The 18,778-nt window shown below is 50.9% G+C and overlaps 1 protein-coding gene across 3 annotated transcripts in view; it reads right to left on the minus strand.

Moving 5' to 3' along the window:
- Window positions 1-2,410: 2,410 nt before the first annotated feature.
- The window catches only part of POLA2 (DNA polymerase alpha 2, accessory subunit), a 38,602-nt gene continuing 22,234 nt past the window's right edge, over window positions 2,411-18,778 (minus strand). For all 3 annotated transcript variants that reach the window (XM_066351287.1, XM_066351365.1, XM_066351448.1), the window contains 11 exons: window positions 18,540-18,695; window positions 17,959-18,021; window positions 15,877-15,919; window positions 11,205-11,329; window positions 10,612-10,650; window positions 9,159-9,232; window positions 5,934-6,042; window positions 5,041-5,147; window positions 4,260-4,319; window positions 3,870-3,996; window positions 2,411-2,886 (listed from right to left, as the gene is read on the minus strand). In XM_066351287.1, coding sequence (XP_066207384.1) covers window positions 2,737-2,886; window positions 3,870-3,996; window positions 4,260-4,319; window positions 5,041-5,147; window positions 5,934-6,042; window positions 9,159-9,232; window positions 10,612-10,650; window positions 11,205-11,329; window positions 15,877-15,919; window positions 17,959-18,021; window positions 18,540-18,695 — 1,053 coding nt within the window. In that variant the 3' untranslated portion in view covers window positions 2,411-2,736. The remainder of the gene's footprint in view (window positions 2,887-3,869; window positions 3,997-4,259; window positions 4,320-5,040; window positions 5,148-5,933; window positions 6,043-9,158; window positions 9,233-10,611; window positions 10,651-11,204; window positions 11,330-15,876; window positions 15,920-17,958; window positions 18,022-18,539; window positions 18,696-18,778) is intronic.

Consider the following 18,778-nt stretch of genomic DNA (forward strand, 5'->3'; position numbering starts at 1 on the left):
CTGAAGTTGCTGGTTTGAAACCCCAGGCTTGCCCAGTCGAGGCACATATGAGAAGCAACTACAACTAGTTGATGCCTCCTGCTTATCTCCCCCCTTTCTCTAAGTCAATTTTTTTTTTTTAAAAGTGAAGTTTATATTCTTACATCTCAATAACAATTTTGAAAATGTTCAAAAATAATCTAAGCACCGTAGCCAGTCAAGGGCTTTCATGTCCAGTTAGAGGGCTCAGTCTGGAGAGGCCACGTGTCCACCCAGGACTGGCTCGCGGATGCTCAGCCAAGAGCCCCAGGGTCAGGGGAAAGGAAATGGGAACCAAACAGAGAAGTAAAATCCAGTCTACATGGCTACTCTCCGCACCAGGGGAAGAAACAGGGCCGGGCTGAGCCAGGCTGGGTGACCCGAGGTCAGGGAAAGAGGACACCAAGCCCGAGGAGGCTGCGGCAGGCAGGGCCGCGCGGAGGGCCTGCAGGTCCTGGCCCGAGCCTCACCCCGGCCCCTCCACTTCCCCGGCTTTGCTCTTCCCCTTAGGTGCCCGTGCACCTACCACTTCCCTCAGCAGCTCTTCCCGGCCTTTCTAAGACAGGGCCTGCATCTCAAGACAGCTCTGCAGGGCTAAGGACAGGCTCAGGCTCCTCCGCCAGAGCGAGGAAGAGGCGAAGGGCAGGGCTAGAGCTTAGAGACGTGAAGGCGAAACCTGCTAAGGGCTTTGCCTTTTGGCACAAGGTCCAACCAGGACCAGGGAGGCAGGTGGGTCCCAGGAATCCCAGCCCAGCCCCGGCTGCTCCACCATCACCTTCAGTCAGATGACCTGTGCCCATGTGGAGGGGGGAGCAAGAGCCGCCACGAGCCCCAGGGAGGAGCACCAGGAAACCAGCGACTCAGCTGGAGAGGGTCTGGGGAACAATCTGGTGGCAGCTGGTGGGCACGGACTTTCAGACAAGGGAACCATCTGGTGGTAGAGGCACACCTCCTCCAGATCTGTGTATTCTCTGGCTCTGTACCCTACTTTCTTTTTGTTTGAGTTTTAAATGCCCACTCTGACCTTCCCAGATCATTTCCAAGTTACACACTTGTATCCAGGCAACAGCTCTCGATCCCATTCAGTTCAGGCGGGCTCCAGCTTTCTTCCCCAGGAGGCTGCCCACCACCTCCCACCTGCCCTGCGCACGCCTCCCCCAGGATCCAGCCCTTTCCTTCTCCTCTGCTGTCGCCCATCCCACCAGGCCTCTGGGTCCTCCTGAGTCTGTCAAGGGGACAGGGGGCTCTGTGGACCTTGCCAAGTGGAGACCAAGATGTTACCATTCCCAAGGCTTCCTCAGAAGCAACATGAAAATACTTGCCAGGAGTCGTGGCTCCCCCAGAGCCACACACGGGCTCACGTGATAAGGCTGAGCCTTGTTTATCGTGGCTGAGGGCCTGTTTGTTAATCTTCCCAGGCAAGGGTTTCCCAAGGAGGGGAGGGGCGGGTTTTAAGCTGACACTGGGCTTGGTGGAATTACAAATGACATTCTTGAACGGGGCAGCTTGTGGAAGAGGGGCCTGGGCTCCAAAAATACCACATCTGGAGGCTGATAAGTCACGTGGCCCCCTGGACCATGGCTGGGTCCTTCGTGTGTGGGGAATTCTGGGAGGAGGGAAAACTAGCTCCCTGAGCTGGGTCTTGTCTCCAATTCTTGTCTTTAGAGGCGGTGCCTAGAAAATGAATGAACCACAACAGCAGCTGCTTGTTTTCAAAGGGAGACCAGTTTGACCCAAGTCGAGTCTGATCTGTCATTGGTTCCACCCTCCGAGGTGGGAGGCAAAGGCGGGGGCACCGTTAGGTTAGCCAGTTCTGACTTAAGGCACAGGCGCTGGCACCCACGGCTCCCTGGGCCCAGCAGCGGGGGGTTCCCTGGCTCGGTTTTGGCATATGAGTCAGGGCAGTCTGCCAGTTTAGGGCAGAAACCCACTCCACGTTTAGCAGAGATAGCCTTTCTCAGACGCCAGGACACATGGGCATGAGGATGTGCTGGGCATTCTGGAAGGCCTGGCCTCACCCAAGTGTCCCGCGCCAGAGGCGGGCGCAGACGGCCGTGGCCCTCGCCAGCGCCAGGGAACCCAGCACCGCACAGCCCCGAAGGCCGCCCCTCCAGATGGAGGGGTCAGGCCGGGACCACGCTGTGCATGTGAGGGCCGCTCCAGGAGGGCCAGGCACACAGCCAGCTGCTGGCTCTGCAGCCCAACCCTGGGGCCCGGGCCAGCAGCGGCCACCGGGGCCTTGGGAGCAGCTTAGGCGCGTCGGGTGGGGCTGGCCAGAAACCAGTGACAGACTCGGCCTTTTCTGGACATAGGTCAAGGAGGAAACATTCTTTTGTTCACTACCAGGAAAAAGAAAAAGCAGAAAAGATTAGACTCAGAAGTTACACTCAGAATTAGCTTTTATTTTCCAAAAGTTGTTCCTGTGTCTGCCTCATATAGAAGTCACAAAGCCCACTTGCTTTTTCTGAGGTGCTGCGCCCACGGCCAATTCGCTCTGGGCCTCGTGTCAGAGACAAAGTGTTCTCCCAGACGCTCGCTCAGAGCTGGGCCAGCTGCGCAAGGCCCTTCCTGCCGGGCCCACTCCCCAAGCCGCTCCTCCCCGGCTGGTTGCCTCTTCCACTTCATCTTCCAGCAGCCGGGATCTGGCCAGAGGGCGACTCCTGGGCCCCTGGTGCTATGAGGGCCCGCACAGTGGGGGACAATCAAGTACCCGAGGCCTCAGATCCTGACCACCTGGGCAGCAACACAGGGACTCTGCCTGCCTTCACTGTCCGTGGTCTGCCTCCTGAGGTAGAGTCGGCCATAGGTGCCCCCGACCTGTCCTTTGGTAAGGCGCCCGGGGTTCACACAGACACAGCCGAGGATGTCCTGGGAAGGGAAGAAGACGGTTTGGAAAGGCCAAGACTAGTGGGGCTGATGTGACAAAGTTGGAATCAGCTAACAGTTCAATGCCAAGTTCAACACCAAAGAAGGCTTTATAAAATGGAAGGGAAGGCAACCAAACACTCTTAAGTCAAATATGTTAACTTATTATTGGAAGAATTCCTTTAGTCTCTCAAACATTATGAAGAAGGTGACTGGGCAGGGTGACAATCAGCTCCCAAACTTAGAGACACACCTGACCTGGTCATTGTTTTCCCTCATGAAAAAGTTTACCTTTTGAGGATGAACTGACTCTGATTTGGCAAGAGGGGCATTGGCTGGGTGGAATCCCAGTGAGAAACAGTCCCCAGGTGGGCGGGGCCTCAGCAGCAGAGATGAGAAGCCTAAAGCACCCTCCAAGTGCTCAGGGCTGAGGCCGCTTGAGGTCAGATCAGAATTCAGGGGCAGGGGCAGGGGCAGGCAAGCGCATGGGTGAACCACTCCCAGGTCACCCTGCAGGGCCCATCTGACAACCATTGTTTGAGGGCTATCCTTCTTGCCTTTGGGGCTCCCAGGCTGGGCTGACCGAGCGCCGAGCACTGAGATCTAGGGAGAAGGGGAGCAAGGGGCTGCCATTTACTTCAGTGATTGCCATTTACTACATTTGTTTTCCAGTCCTCCAACCTCCCCAAGGGAGCGAGCAGACCCACGAAGAGTGGGTGCTGGCTGTCATAAGGAAAAGGACAAAACTGGTTCTTTGGCCCTGGCCGCATAGCTCGCTTGGTTAGAGCATCTCTCTGAAGCAGAGGCTGCCAGTTCAATCCCCGGTCAGGACACATACAGGAACAGATTGATGTTCCTGTCTCTCTCTCTGCCTTCCTTTCTCTCTAAAGTCAATAAATACAATTAAAAATTAATTAATTAAAAAACACACACAAAAAAAACCCTGGTTCTGGTCTGGTCCGGGAAAAAGCAGAGTTGAAACTTACTTTGACAAAGTATCTCAGCTCTGATGGGATTATGAAGACATCTGGGGTGACAGGCAGCTGTGCATAAGCATAGAAATTCTCATAGTCAATGGCCATGTCTTCCTGGGGAGGGTAGAGCGGGTAGTAGCTGGGGAGATGGAGAGAAACAGTCAGCAGCAGCTGGTTCAAGACCCCTCTTCCCAGATGGATTCCCTCAATGTCACTGGTGCCCATGTTGTCACACTGTCTTTTCCTTTCCTCTGTTTGGGGGGAGAACACAGGCGTGTTGTCACAGGGTGGAGTGCCCCGCGAGTGGCCTGGGGAAGGCTCTCACAGTCACATCTGCCAGAGCTCCACGGCCCCAAAGCGCTCTCTTCACAGGCAGTTAGTGACTCCAGCACACGAGCTCACCTCCGCTGCGTCAGAATGTGCTTGAGTATCCGGCTGAGTCTGTCCGAAGTGCCAGAAGAGCTGGGGAAGGCAGAAAAGCAAGAGATGGAATGCAGAACCTTATTTCTCAGTTTCTCTTTCTCTTTGGGGAGGACTCAAGAATTTAATAAATGAGAGAGAGACTGCATTGGCCAAGGCACAGTGACAAAAGGGTCCCTCTGAGGAAGTATAAAGACCCATCCACACACACCTCAGCGTGTTCCCACAGGAGGGGGAGCAGAGCGCTAGGTTAAGGAAGAGCAGGTTTTTACCCCAGTCCCATGAGATAAAAACCAAGACAGCCAGCACCAGATTGTGCAAGAGCACGCAGTCTGCGCCCGAGCGAGGCGAGCATGCAGCCCGGTGACCCTTGCACCTCAAACCTCAGCCAACAAGCACACGCCCATGTTCACACGACCGCCGGACCCACACTGCAGAGACCTGGCTGCCTCTCGCTCTCTGCAGAGCCACATGCTGCTCTGGTGGGAGAACAGCCTTCAAAGGTCACAGATCATCCTCCTCCAACGGGGACACACACTCTTGTTTAGGTCACAAAAGTGGGAGGACACGAAAAGCAGATGAACTATGACAATAAGTTAAATGCAGACAGATAGACGTGGTTCTTTGTGGTCCCAAACACTGCAGAGACAAGCGGTCATAGAAACAAAGGCTCCAGCTGGTCCCTTCACATGGCGGGGTGGGTGGGGTGGGATATGGCAGAAGGCCAGCCGTCCTGCCCACCAGGCTGGAGTACGAGCCTCACCTGCTGATCTCCTCGGCCCCCATGTGGAAGAGCAGATCTGTGGATGTCAAGCCAAACACCACACCATTTATAGAGAGGCTGCAGGGCTCAGACACGAATTGCACCCGCTGAAATGAGGAGTTAGGATACACGTTTGACATCAAGTCAGAAACTTCTTCCCTATGAAAGCGGAGGTCTCCAAGGGCTGGGAGCTCACCGAAAGGGAGACCAAGCCAATGTGCAGTAAATTACGAGCACAACTGCCTATTAAAAACAGTAGCCAACTGAGGTCGCCGGTTCGAAACCCTGGGCTTGCCTGGTCAAGGTACATATGGGAGTTGATGCTTCCAGCTCCTCCCCCCTTTCTCTCTCTCGGTCTCTCCTCTCTCTCTAAAATAAATAAATAAATAAATAAAATTAAAAAAAAAAAAAAAAAAGAAATAGTAGCCAAAGGCCCTGGTGCGCCGGCTCAGTGGTAGAGCACTGGCCTAGCACGTGGATGTTCTGTGTTTGATTCCTAGTCAGGGCACACAAAAGTGACCACCTGCTTCTCCACCCCTCACTCCCCTCCCTCTTCCCCTCCTGCAGCCATGGCTCAGTTGGTTCAAGAGCATTGGCCCCAAGCACTGAGGATGGCTCCATGGAGCCTCCGTCTCAGGTGCTAAAAGTAACTCAGTTGCGAGCATAGCCTAAGATGGGAGAGCATTGGTCCCAGATGGGCATGCCGGGTGGATCCTGGTGGGGGCGCATGCGGAAGTCTGTCTCTCTACCTCCCCTCCTCTCACTTGGAAAAGAAGAAGAAAGAAAACAGTAGCTGAAGGTTCAGGCCCTTCCCCTCCACTTCGGACAGAGCTGGGTCACCTGCGGCCCGTTCAGTTCTGGCTGCCTGCTGGTTGAGGCGGGGACGCTGGTACCTTTTTGTCCTCGTGAGGCAGATCGGAGTAGCTGAAAGGCGGCTGTGGGTACACGGGCTCGTGGTGCACATCTCTCAACGATGGGACAAAGACCAGGTGGGAGCCGGAGCTACTTTGTCAAAAAATCATCAGCAGAGGGAGAAAAAGGAGCGCAGGTGAGTGAGAACAGCGAAGCACAGTAAAACGTCAGGGCTGATACGAGACCCTACTTCCAGGGAAGAAAGTCGGAACTAAAGTCTCCTCTGCAGAGAGGTGCCACTGCCCATGGGACACTGTGAGGGAAAGACGATCTGTGCTCATTCACACACGTCCACCGCGACCCGGAGCAGGTCGCCCAGGAGGTACTTTCTCTTGGCTCTGCGTGAGGAGAAGATTGTACTTCAGTTTGGTAGAAAAGGGGGAGAGAAATTGGGATCTAGAAAATCTGGAAAGACAGGATATGACCAAAGAATCTGTGTCTCCGAGCCAGAGCTGAACCAAAGGCCTGCTCTTCACACTCTGCGAACAGGTGTGGCTTAAAGGCGTTCCTGACTCAGACAGGGCTCTTTCCTAGGGAGGGGCCGGCACGCGAGCCAGACCTGGAGACCGCTTTCATAGTTAGAAAATCACCCTGCAACCTCCTACTAATGAAACAGTAGGCCACAAATTGGACCCGGAGGACAGAGACGTCTTCAAAGCAGAGGCCAAAGCCGACTCGCTTCTCCCAGAGCCAGCCCCTCGCCTCTTGCATGGAAAGCAATGCCCTCAGTTCTTATTTCTCAGCAGTCTAGCAAAAATGAAAGAAATATTTAACAGCAACACTAAAAGCATAGCTGACAGATGCTTCCTTTGATGGAGACAGAAGGAGTCTCTACGGTTACAACACGACGTGATGGGAAAACCTTTAACTACGGGGGCCAGCTGTTTATCCTCCTCTGTCACACAAAAGAAGAAAGGGAAAGTCTGGTTTCCTTGGTTCCCTCAACTGTGCTTGGCAGAGGGGTCTGTAATAAACCAAAGAGGCGTAAAGTGCGACTCTGGGGCCTTATTTAAAACCCACCATGAACTCTCACTGCCACCTTCTCTTGATTAAGATGTGTGGCCTTCCTGAACATAGCTGATGTCCACAGCTGCCTTCTGTACAGGATAAACGTATTAGTGATCGTTGTTACACTGGTCACTTGTCTGTCATGCCTGCTCACGTGAACTGAGACTTTTGCAATAGAAAATCAGAGTCTTGCCTGACCTGTGGGGGCACAGTGTATAAAGCGGCCCACCTGGAACGCTCAGGATGCTGGGTCGAGGCCCTGGCTGCCCTGGTCGAGGTACATATGGGAGTTGATATTCCTGGTCCTCCCCCTTCTCTCTCTCACTCTTCCTCTCTCTCTCTCCTTTCTAAAACGAATAAATGGAATCTTAAAGAAAAATTATATATATATATATATAAAAAATCAGAATCTTGAGACCAAAGGAACTTTGCATATTAATTAAAGTCCCATTGACATGGAAAATTTCACTATAATTATCCAAGTCTACCAATTTGGGTGCTGGCGTCTGGCAAACGGGCTGGGTGACCAGAATGGGACAGTCTGTGCTCCAGATCCCAAGGGCCCAGTCTGGGATGAACACAAAGGTATACACTGGCTGCTTGAGGAGATGGAATCTGTTTCAGTGTAGGTGTTGGAAAAGCAATAGTTAAGGAGGCGACTGCTCTCTTGCTCATTATTGTAGACCGGCAGCAGGGGGAGGGCCCGAGAGAAAATTCCAACTATGCTGAGTATTGCACAACTTCATGCATCACGGGAGGAGGGTCCTCGAATGGGCTTGGCTCCTGGGATAGAGGAGGTGCTTCCTCGCTGGGTCTGGATTCTACTGGCAAATCAGCTTAGCACTCTGCATTTCTGACCTCTCAGGAACAACAAGCAATTCCCCAAACGAGGACCCTTTCTATACTGTCTGGGGAAAGGTGGGGCATCCCCGCCACACACACTGGCCACAGAAGAAAGTGCCTGGTGGTGCTGGGCGCTGTCCCAGCGTAACAAAGCCTGTCTGTTCTTTGTTTGTACCACTGCTGTCAACACCACGTGGGGTGAGGACCCCAAACAGAACCCGATCTCACACTGAGAGCACCAGTGGACTGCTACACAGCCCCTGCTGTCCCCAGGGAGACCGAGTGGTCGATATCACAGGGACACCAGCCCTGCTCCTGGTTTTGGGGTGTTTATCTCCTGAACTCTCCATGTCTGATGCGTTCTCAGGGTCACAACAAACCTGGGAGGCAAGAGGGAAAGCACTGTCATCGCCAGAGGGAGGGAGGGAGGCAGTTCCAGCCGCAGCCTGTCCCTGCACACCAAAGTCCCCTGACTCGGGGTAAGTTAGCTGCGCTCCTGCCTCTGTGAGGTCCACCACGCCGGCCACGCTGCTGGTACAGGAAGGTACTATTCCAACTAACTGACTCTGGGATCAGTTCTCCTGGCCAGGGGGTGGATAATTATACATCTTGTTTTAAAAGACACCTTTGTTACAGACTTGCTTTTAAAGCTTAGTCTCAGGAATTTTTTTTTTTTTAATGCGCCCAGCTACAGGCAAGCAAATCCCCAGAGAAGATCCATCACCTACACCAATTACCAATTTCTTTCTTTCAAACCCTGGCCCTGGAGGAATGGGGACAGGAAGTGACTTCTGCAAGAGTACCCACTCCCCAAAGCAGAACTGCACGTCTCTTTCCTCACCCCACGACCTTTCACAGCCCCCCCCCCCCCCCCCCCGCTCTAAGGCAGGGACTCAAGATCCCCAACCTCCCTGAGTTGCTACCATGGCCTTCTTTGGCCATTGGCCACGCCCCACAAAATGTGGGGAAGCAGTGACTCAGGGGAAGGAGCCGAGCACAATCATTCACACGAACGACACGATGTCTAGGGCCTCTGGGGATTTTGTCGTGTAAGTCACCCACACTTGTCCGAGGCGTCCTGGGGGGTTCCCACGGACCGTGAGTGTGTGGACAGGAGAGCAGAATACGGGGGAGAGAGCAAGGGAAGAGCAAAAGTCAAGTATGTTTATCTGTATGCTTCACAAAGAGGCCTCTTAACTCGGGGTCCACACACTTGAAGTTCAAGAGTGCTGTCTGACTTCTAGTTCAGAAGGACGGGAGGAGAGGAGCCAGCCCTCCTTTTGAACAGTTCGTTTTTTAATGGGAAGCCCAGAAGAAACCTAGGCAGCTTAAAAAAGCATTTTCTGAATTCTGACCTTCGTGTCCCTTCAATAATCGTCCGTAGACACTGCTTGAAAATGTCTTCAAATGGACTCGTCAGTAGACAGTTCTGCAAGATAAGGGGAAGGTTTAAAGGGCAGACGTTTGTTTATTCGCTTGTTCAACATCAGCTGACCCTCTGTACCAGGGGCTGAGCTACAAGCTGAAGGGGGAGTAAAGGAAGACAGATCTGTCCCCAAGGACGAGTCCAGTTGGGACATGAAAGGAGATCCAGGAAGACTCAATCCCCTTGAATATAAGCTGAGACACTAAAAGGAGGAGCATTCGAATCTTTTCCGTGGAAAGCAAAATACCCTCCCTGAGAACAAGGGTAGTAGATGTTGGGGTAGGGCCATTTGTGTTAATGCATCAAACAGCGAGATGTGGGTCACTGAGCGGAGGGAAGCAGCTGGTAAGGGACTCCCTAGGGCAGCTCCATGACCCTGGACACCTGCACCTGTGCTGGCGCTCTCAGGCCTTAGCGTCAGGTGTCACAAAGAAACGTCAGGTCTCATAGATCTGTATTTCCCTCTCTCAGCTTCCAAATGGCCTTGTTATTTTGGTGAAACAAAGCCCCCAAATTATCTATATTAAAAATGCCCTGGGCCCTGGCCGGTGGCTCAGTGGATAGAGCGTCAGCCTCACATATGAACGTCCTGGGTTTAATTTCCAGTCCGAGCACACAGGAGAAGCGACAATATGCTCCCCCCCTTCTCTCTCTCTCCTTCTCCTGCAGCCAGTGGCTCAACTGGTTCAAAAGTGGACCCAAGCGCTGAGGTTGGCTTGGTTGGTCCGAGCACGGCAGCCTCAGGTACTAAAAATAGCTCGGCTGGTTTAAGCATTGGCTCCAGATGGGGTTGTCAGGCGGATATTGGTTGGGGCACATGCGGGAGTTTGCCTATCTCCTCTCCAGCCACACACACACACACACACACACACACACACACACACACTCACACAAAAGGCACTGCTACGGCTCTGGCCAGATGGCTTGGTTGGTTAGAGCGTTGTCCAGATATGCAGAGGCTGCTGGTTTGATCCCCAGGGCACATACAGAAACAGATCAATATTTCTGTCTCCCTCTCCTATCCCCTCTAAAATCAATAAAGTAAAAAGTAAAAATAAAAATGCCCTGCTACAATGTCTGATGAACCACAGGGATTAGGTGTAGGGTATCTCCAAAAGAAGAAAATAACAATGAGGGCTCAACTGAATGCCAAGTGTCACATGGCCTGTGGTGGCGCAGTAGATAGAGCGTCAACCTGGAACGCTGAGGTTGCTGGTTCGAAACCCCGGGCTTGCCCAGTCAAGGCATATACAACAATCAACCAATGATAAGCTACAATGAAGCAGCTACTTCATTCTTCTTCCCCCCACTTCTCTGTAAAATCAATACTCTTAAAAAGAATGCCAGTATCCACTACCCGCCTCCCTTCCTCAGTCACTTACCTCAACCTGTTCATGCTTAGCATCCAGGAAAGGGCCAAACTGCAAATCAGGTCGAGGGAGAAACAAAGGTACCAAGTCAGAACCACGTGTGCCTGTGAGCACTCACATAACCTCTCCTCGCAGTTCCTCCTGAGCCTCCATCTGTGCCACTAAAGCTGCGTGTAGAGCCTGGGACAGTTAGCAGATGGGGTGGGGGCACCCAGCCAAGGTAAGACACAAGGCTGTGCGGCTGCCATGGTCCTTTACCCAGATGTGTATCTCCTATAACACTGGGCTTTCCCCTAACTTTCTAAACCCAGCACCCTGCTAACAGGAGTACTTTGAGCTTAAAATGAGATTAGTTCAGAATCTGGAGTTATGAGACGGAAACAAGAATCCTGTAAACACAGTAAAAGGTAGGAAAATGTCAGACTTTTAGATTATGTGAAGGCTGCAGATCATGTGCGTCTCTCCAAAGATGCAAATGAAGAACTAAAAAATATTTTTAAAAAGGAGGGGAGCCTGACATACTTCCTAAGAATTTATATCTGCACTGGACCTTTTCCTAAAGCTGATGCCTCCCTGAGTGAAGTTGTCCCTGGAGGGCCTCCTACCAGGATGCAGACATCTGGCCGGTCATGGTTGATGATGGTGATCAGGTCGAGCATTGGGTCATAAGTGATGCTGTCAGATGTGGTGTATGGCCCACAGGCCACCAGGACCATATTTTGCTCAAAATCTAAGACAGAGAGGATTGTAAGATGTTAATGACACTGGGGCCCTGGCTGGTGGCTCAGTAGATAGAGCATGGGCCCAGTGTATGGACATCCCAGGTTTGATTCTCGGTCAGGGCACACAGAAGTGACCATCTGCTTCTCCCCTACTTCCCCTCCTGCAGCCAGTGGCTCGACTGGTTCAAAGGTAGCCCCAGATGCTGAGGATAGCTCAGTTGGTCAAAGCTTGTCAGCCTCAGGTACTAAAAATAGCTTGGTATTTGAGCATCAGCCCTAGATAGGGTTTCTGGGTGGATCCTGGTAGGGGAACATGCGGGAGTCTGCCCTAAAAGAAAAACAAACAAACAAACTGGGATGGTGAGAGAAAGGTCAGCTAGAGAGAAATGCCTCAGGTTTCAATTGAGTCTCCTTATGTGTGCCACTCAGGAAATTCAAGACGGTATTGAAGGTAAGGCCTCATCCCCGTCCTCACAGAATCCTCCACCAGCCTGTGTTTAGGCAGGTATGCAAATACTGGACCACGCGGCAAGCACGTTCTTAGTGTATGGAGATCAGGAGTGGAAAGGGGCAGCCAGGGGAGAACTGATCAAAGTGAGATTTGCTTAGAACATCCCCCCCAATATTTTCATTGTGGTAAAATACATATAACACAAAATTTACCATCTTAACCATTTTAACATTTCAGTGGTATGAAATAAATTCACAATGCCACCTCCACAACTCTTCATTCTGTGAGGCTGAAACTGTCTCCAATAAACACTAACATTGTCCCCAATGCCACAGCAACCCCCCCACTGACCGTCTCTGTGAGTATCTACGCTAAGTATCTCGTATGAGTAAGATCATACAGTACTTGTCTTTTTGTGACTGTTTATTATTTCACTTTGCTTACACTGTTGTAAGTAGAATTTTCTGGAGTAAGGGCCAAGCAGGGTCCTGGAGTGCTATGATTAGAGTGCTCGGTATGACGGGACATCTGATGGTCCAGCAGGGACAGAGACTGTGGTATATCGAGGAGCCCAGAACAGGAGTGGCCACAGGACGTGGCGAGGCGGGGGGTGGAGCTCGCTGTGTCTGGGCGCCCACCAAGCACCGCCTTTTCCTCACAGCTCCTGCTCTCCTTTCGGAGAACCAGCCCTCTCCTCCATATAGCAGTCTCAGGGTGCTGAAGATTCGGTGCACTGTCCTCCCCTATAGAAGGAATAGGCCTATCACTCAGTTTTAGCCCCTCTTACCCTCCTCCAAGGTAAACTCTCCACGGACAGAAAAAGGGCCGGAGAGGGCCTATCCCAGCAGAGGACCAACAAGACGGCTGGAGTTCCTGCTCCCTGAACACCCAGAGTTGCTAGGTCCTTGCCCTGGTTCCCAGCCTGGACGTCTAGCCACCTGTCCAGTCTGTGAGCTACCTGGACTTCCTCTAATAAAGTCCCTTTTACTTCAGGTAGTCTGAACCAGTTTCCATAGCTCACAATAACACAACCCAAAGATGCAGCTGTATTTATTTTCCACGGCTGCTGTGACAAATCACCACAAACTCAGTGACTCAAACAACAAACATCTACTACTTCAGTTCTAGAGGTCGGCAGGCCCAAAGTCAAGGTGTCGGCAGAGCTGTGTCCGGTCTGGAGGTCTGAAGGGGAGTCTGTTCCCCCGCCTTTTCTGCTTCCTGAGGCTGCCTGCATTCCGTAGTTCATGGCCACCCCCAGCGCCTTCAAAGCCAACAGCCTAACATGAGCCTCCTGTCCTTCCTCTTAGAAGGACACTGTCATTATACTGGGCCACCCTGGATAACCCTCATCTCAAGAGCCTTAATTTTTTTGTGTGTGACAGAAACAGAGAGAGGGACAGAAAGACAGGAAAGGAGAGATGAGAAGCATGAATTCTTCGTTGTGCCACTTAGTTGTTCATTGATTGCTTTCTCATATGGCCTTTACAGGGGGCTCCAGCAGACTGAGTGACCCCTTGCTCAAATCAGATGAGCTCACACTCAAGCCGGCGACCTCGGGGTTTCAAACGTGGGTCCTCCGCGTCCTAGTCCGACACTCTATCCACTGGTCAGGCTCAAGATCCTTAATTTAATCATACTCACAAAGTTCCTCTTGTCATTTAAATGAACAAATTCACAGGTTCCAAGGACGAGGAGTGTCTATGGGGAGGGTGTCATTATTCATCTACCATGGTGATACCATGAACTGAGATAGAGAATTCAAGGGGAAGAGTAAGTTTCCTACAAGGCAGGGGACAAAGTTAAATGAGGTTCTGAGGGGCTACAGGAGCTGGGGAGCTGGGGTACAAAGCAAGTGTCTCCATGAGTCCCTCACTCAACCCTGCTCACAGCACACGCTCACAGCACACTCCGCTGCTTCCAAAGGCTTCCCTGGCACAGCTCAGGCTCTGGCCATCTCAGCCACGCAAACGTCTTGCATTCCTTGAAGCTGACCTAACAACACCCCATTCATATGGCCATAAACACACTTTCTGATAGAATGCACAGTCTCACCAATTCCTCAGTCTCGCTTCTCATTCTAGGTCATCTCCAAGAATGACCTCACACACTATTAGTGTGCACAGGGTGTTGGCCGTCTTACTGTGAAACCTTAATGTCTGCTTTCCTTAAAAAAAAGTGCTTTAAGCCTGACCAGGCGGTGGCGCAGTGGATAGAGCATCAGACTGAGATGCAGAGGACCCAGGTTCGAGACCCCGAGGTCGCCAGCTTGAGCGCGGGCTCATCTGGTTTAAGCAAAATCCTACCAGCTTGAACCCAAGGTCGCTGGCTCCAGCAAGGGGTTAGTCAGTCTGCTGAAGGCCCACGGTCAAGGCACATATGAGAAAGCAATCAATGAACAACTAAGGTGTTGTAACACGCAATGAAAAACTAATGATTGATGCTTCTCATCTCTCCATTTCTGTCTGTCTGTCCCTGTCTATCCCTCTCTCTGACTCACTCTGTCTCTGTAAAAAATTAATAAATTAAAAAAAAGTGCTTTAAAATATTTTGAAGCAAAGTTTGCTAAAATTTCTTTTCCCATTTAGTGACCAAACTTAAGTTTTTTTAGAAATTCATCTAATATATATACATATTTTGACAGAGACAGAGTCAGAGAGAGGGATAGATAGGGACAGACAGACAGGAACGAAGTGAGATGAGAAGCATCAATCATTAGTTTTTCGTTGTGACACCTTAGTTGTTCACTGATTGCTTTCTCATATGTGCCTTGACCGTGGGGCTACAGCAGACTGAGTAACCCCTTGCTCGAGCCAGTGACCTTGGGTCCAAGCTGGTGAGATTTGCTCAAACCAGATGAGCCCGCGCTCAAGCTGGCGACCTCGGGGTCTCGAACCTGAGTCCTCTGCATCCCAGTCCAACGCTCTATCCACTGTGCTACCGCCTGGTCAGGTATTATCTAATATTTTTAATAAACTTTTTATTTTGGACTAACTTTAACACTGTAGAAAAGTTGCAAAGATAGTATAGAGTTGCCAAATGTGTACCTCTCACTTAAGTGTCCCCTAACGTCAGCGTCTTCCTATGTTTGTCAAAACTAAAAAAATTAATGCTGATATATATTATAAACTATTCCTGATATTATGTGGATATCATTAGTTTTTCCACTAATGTCCCTTTTCTCTTCCAGAATCTAATTCAGGATACTACACTGCATTTAAAGAAATTCTTTTTAAAATTGCTCCTAGTTCCCCTTTCCTGTTTGTTTGTTAAATGTTTCTTTTATTACTTTGAGAGAGAGAGACAGGAACATCGATCTGTTCCTGTATGTGGCCTGACTGGGGATCAAACTGGCAACCTCTGTGCTTCAGGATGACACTCTAACCAAGCGAGCCTGTTTTCCTTTATTGAAGCGACTTTCAAGTACTATTAACATCATTATTATTTTTCATGTTGCTGTTTTTTCTTTTTTTAAAAAAGATTTTATTTATTGCCTGACCAGGTGGTGGCTGAGTGGATACAGCGTTGGCAAGGGATGCTGAGGACCCAGGTTCGAAACTCTGAGGTCGCCAGTTTGAGCAAGGGGTCACTCGTTCTGCTGGAGCGCCCCCTAACCCCCCGTCAAGGCACATATGAGAAAGTAATCAATGAATAACTAAGATGCCGCAACGAAGAATTGATACTTCTCATCTCTCTCCCTGTCAGCCTCTCTGTCCCCCTCTCTTTCTCTCTCTAAAAAAAATTTTTATTTATTGATTTAGAGAGAGGAGAGAAAGGCTGGAGTAGGGAGGAGCAGGAAGCACCAACTCGTAGTAGTTGCTTCTTGTATGTGCCCTGACGGGTCAAGCCCAGGGTTTAGAACCCGCAACCTCCACATTCCAGGTCAACGCTTTATCCACTGTGCCACCCCAGGCCAGGCGATACCTATTAATGTTAGTTGAACAACATGCCTGCCGGACTTAGAACCTGGTGGTCAGAGCCCTGTCCTCCCACAGGGCCTGTGACCTCACAGCTTCTGGGGCTTCCTTGGGCCTGAGGAACTGCAGTCCTGAACCCTAGCCCACCGCCCTCGCTGCTGGTAAAACAACGTTTGAACCAAAAGCTTACCTCCATCTTCTTCAGTGGGCTGGTAAAACGGAAGTGGCACACCCTTAAAAACAAGAGAAGCAAAACTGAGGTCTTGCCCAGGCACCGCCATGGGTTAGGAAAGGGGAGGGCACTGAAGAGGGGCGTGTTTGCAGATGTCTTGCTCCTCGGAGCTAGAAGCTCACAGAGCCGATGGTACCTGCCATATTTCTATATTTGCTCAGAGTGGCAAAGAGACCCAGAAAACTGGAGGTCACAGCAAAACTCATAAAACACCCAGCAAAAAGTGGGAGCAGCCTGACCAGGCGGTGGTGCAGTGGATAGAGCGTCAGACTGGGATGTGGAAGGACCCAGGTTTGAGACCCCGGGGTTGCCAGCTTGAGCGCGGGCTCATCTGGTTTGAGCAAAGCTCACCAGCTTGGATCCAAGGTCACTGGCTCGAGCAAGGGGTTACTCGGTCTGCTGAAGGCCCGTGGTCAAGGCACATATGAGAAAGCAATCAATGAACAACTAAGATGTCACAACGAAAAACTGATGATTGATACTTCTCATCTCTCTCCGTTCCTGTCTGTCTCTATCTATCCCTCTGACTCTCTCTCTGTCCCTGTAAAAAAAAAAAAAAAAAAGTGGGAGCAAAGAGTCTGTACCCGAGGGATAGAGGCAGGTATTGCTGCTTCCCTGAATTCTGTGAGAACCGGCAGCAGACGACTGCCTGGAACGGGGCAGGCAGACTACAGCTGGTGGCCGGGCGTGGCTACCGTCTGGCACACAGACACACTCCTGGTTTACAGGTTGTCTATGGCTGTGGTTGGGCAACACTGGCAAAGCTGACATGGTGACAGAGACCAAATGGCCTGCAAAGCCTAAAACAGTGGCTGTCTGGCCCTTTACAGAAATTTTGCTAACCCCTGGCCTAGAGGTAGGTTCTCACTCTAGATAGAGAACTGAGAAGCAAATAAACAGGTTCTTAAAAGGACAAACTGGCCTGACCAGGCCGGCGGCGGTGCAGTGGATCGAGCATTGGCCAGAGATGCTGAGGACCCAAATTTAAACCCCAAGGTTGCCAGCTTGAGCATGGGCTCGCCAGCTTGAGTGTGGGGTCATAGACATGACCCCATAGTCACTGGCTTGAGCCTAAATGTCACATGCTTGAAGCCCAAGGTCGCTGGCTTGAGCAAGGGGTCATTGCTCAGCTGGAGCCCCCCAGTCAAGGCACATATGAGAAAACAACTAAGGTGCTGCAACTATGAGTTGATGCTTCTAATCTCTCTCCCTTCCTATGTCTGTCTCTCTTGCTTAAAAAAAAAAAAAAGGCCTGACCAAGCAGTGGCGCAGTGGATAGAGCATCGGACTAGGATGCGGAAGGACCCAGGTTCGAGACCCCGAGGTCGCCAGCTTGAGCGCAGGCTCATCTGGCTTGAGCAAAAAGCTCACCAGCTTGGCCCTGGCAGGTTGGTTCAGTGGTAGAGCGTCAGCCTGGCGTGCAGGAGTCCCAGGTTCGATTCCCGGCCAGGGCACACAGAAGTGCCCATCTGGTTCTCCACCCCTCCCCCTCTCCTTCCTCTCTGTCTCTCTCTTCCCCTCCTGCAGCCAAAGCTCCATTGGAGCAAAGTTGGCCTAGGCGCTGAGGATAGCTCTATGGCCTCTGCCTCAGGTGCTAGAATGGCTCTGGTTGCAATAGAGAGGTGCCCCAGATGGGCAGAGCATCGCCTCCTGGTGGGCATGATGGGTGGATCCTGGTCAGGCGCATGCGGGAGTCTGTCTGACGGCCTCCCGTTTCCAACTTCAGAAAAAAAAAAAAAGCTCACCAGCTTGGACCTAAGGTCGCTGGCTCGAGCAAGGGGTTACTCGGTCTGCTGAAGGCCCACGGTCAAGGCACATATGAGAAAGCAATCAATGAACAACTAAGGTGTCAAAACAAAAAACTGATGATTGATGTTTCTCATCTCTCTGAGTTCCTGTCTGTCTGTCCCTATTTATCCCTCTCTGACTCTGTCCCTGTAAAAAAAAAAATAAGAGTAGCTTAAAAAAAAAAAAAAAAGGACAAATTGCACATCTGTGCCCTAGCAAGCCAGGAGGGAGGGTGCGGGACCACTGTGGTACCTCGTACAGTTTAGTGGCAACAAATTTTCTCCCAGTGGTGTTGATTCCTTCCATAATTACAACCTGAAAGACAAGAAGTAAAACAGGATTGCCAAACAGGAGAGAAACGAGAGGTCAGGAATAAATTATTTTGATACAATTAAAGTATTGTCCAGCTACTCCCATTTTGTAATTTTACACTTAGGAATATTTTTCTAGAAAACAAATTAAGAGGGTTATATCAATAATAATAATTGTGCTTTACAAAGATGAGCAATTTTTACTACAATTCGATGAGGTAAGAATCATTATTCCCATTTTAGAGATGAGGACACTAGGGCTAGAAGTTAACTAATGTGGCCATAATCACACACCTCATGAGGTGAAGCCGGGGTTCAAACCTGGGCAGTGAGATTCCAGAGCACACAAGGGAAAATCGGAATCCCCACATCGGTATCCACTGTGGGGTCTGTGCTCCAGCCTCATCTCACGGCACCAGAGGTCGAAAGCAAGGAACAACAGGCCAGTGATGCAATGCTTATCCCTAGAGCCACAGGCCAGCACACACACTGGAATAAAGAGCATATCTGCCCCCGTCTCACCTGCCCAGGAAACAGCGAGTATTCTTTGAGCTCAGATAAATCCACCGGAACCTGGGCCCCAGAGGAATGCTCCCGGTCTCCCTCCAGAATCACTGACTTGCTGTTCAGCTTGCCGTTGCCATCACAGACAATCTGGCCCAGCAGGGTGACAGGCTCCTACCGAAGGAAGGTTGCAACGAAAGAATGATTAGGGCCAAATATATGGGGATGGAAAATGATTTGACTTTGGGTGATGGACA

Source organism: Saccopteryx leptura, chromosome 1 (genome assembly GCF_036850995.1).
Source record: "Saccopteryx leptura isolate mSacLep1 chromosome 1, mSacLep1_pri_phased_curated, whole genome shotgun sequence".
In the NCBI taxonomy this organism is placed as follows: domain Eukaryota; kingdom Metazoa; phylum Chordata; class Mammalia; order Chiroptera; family Emballonuridae; genus Saccopteryx; species Saccopteryx leptura.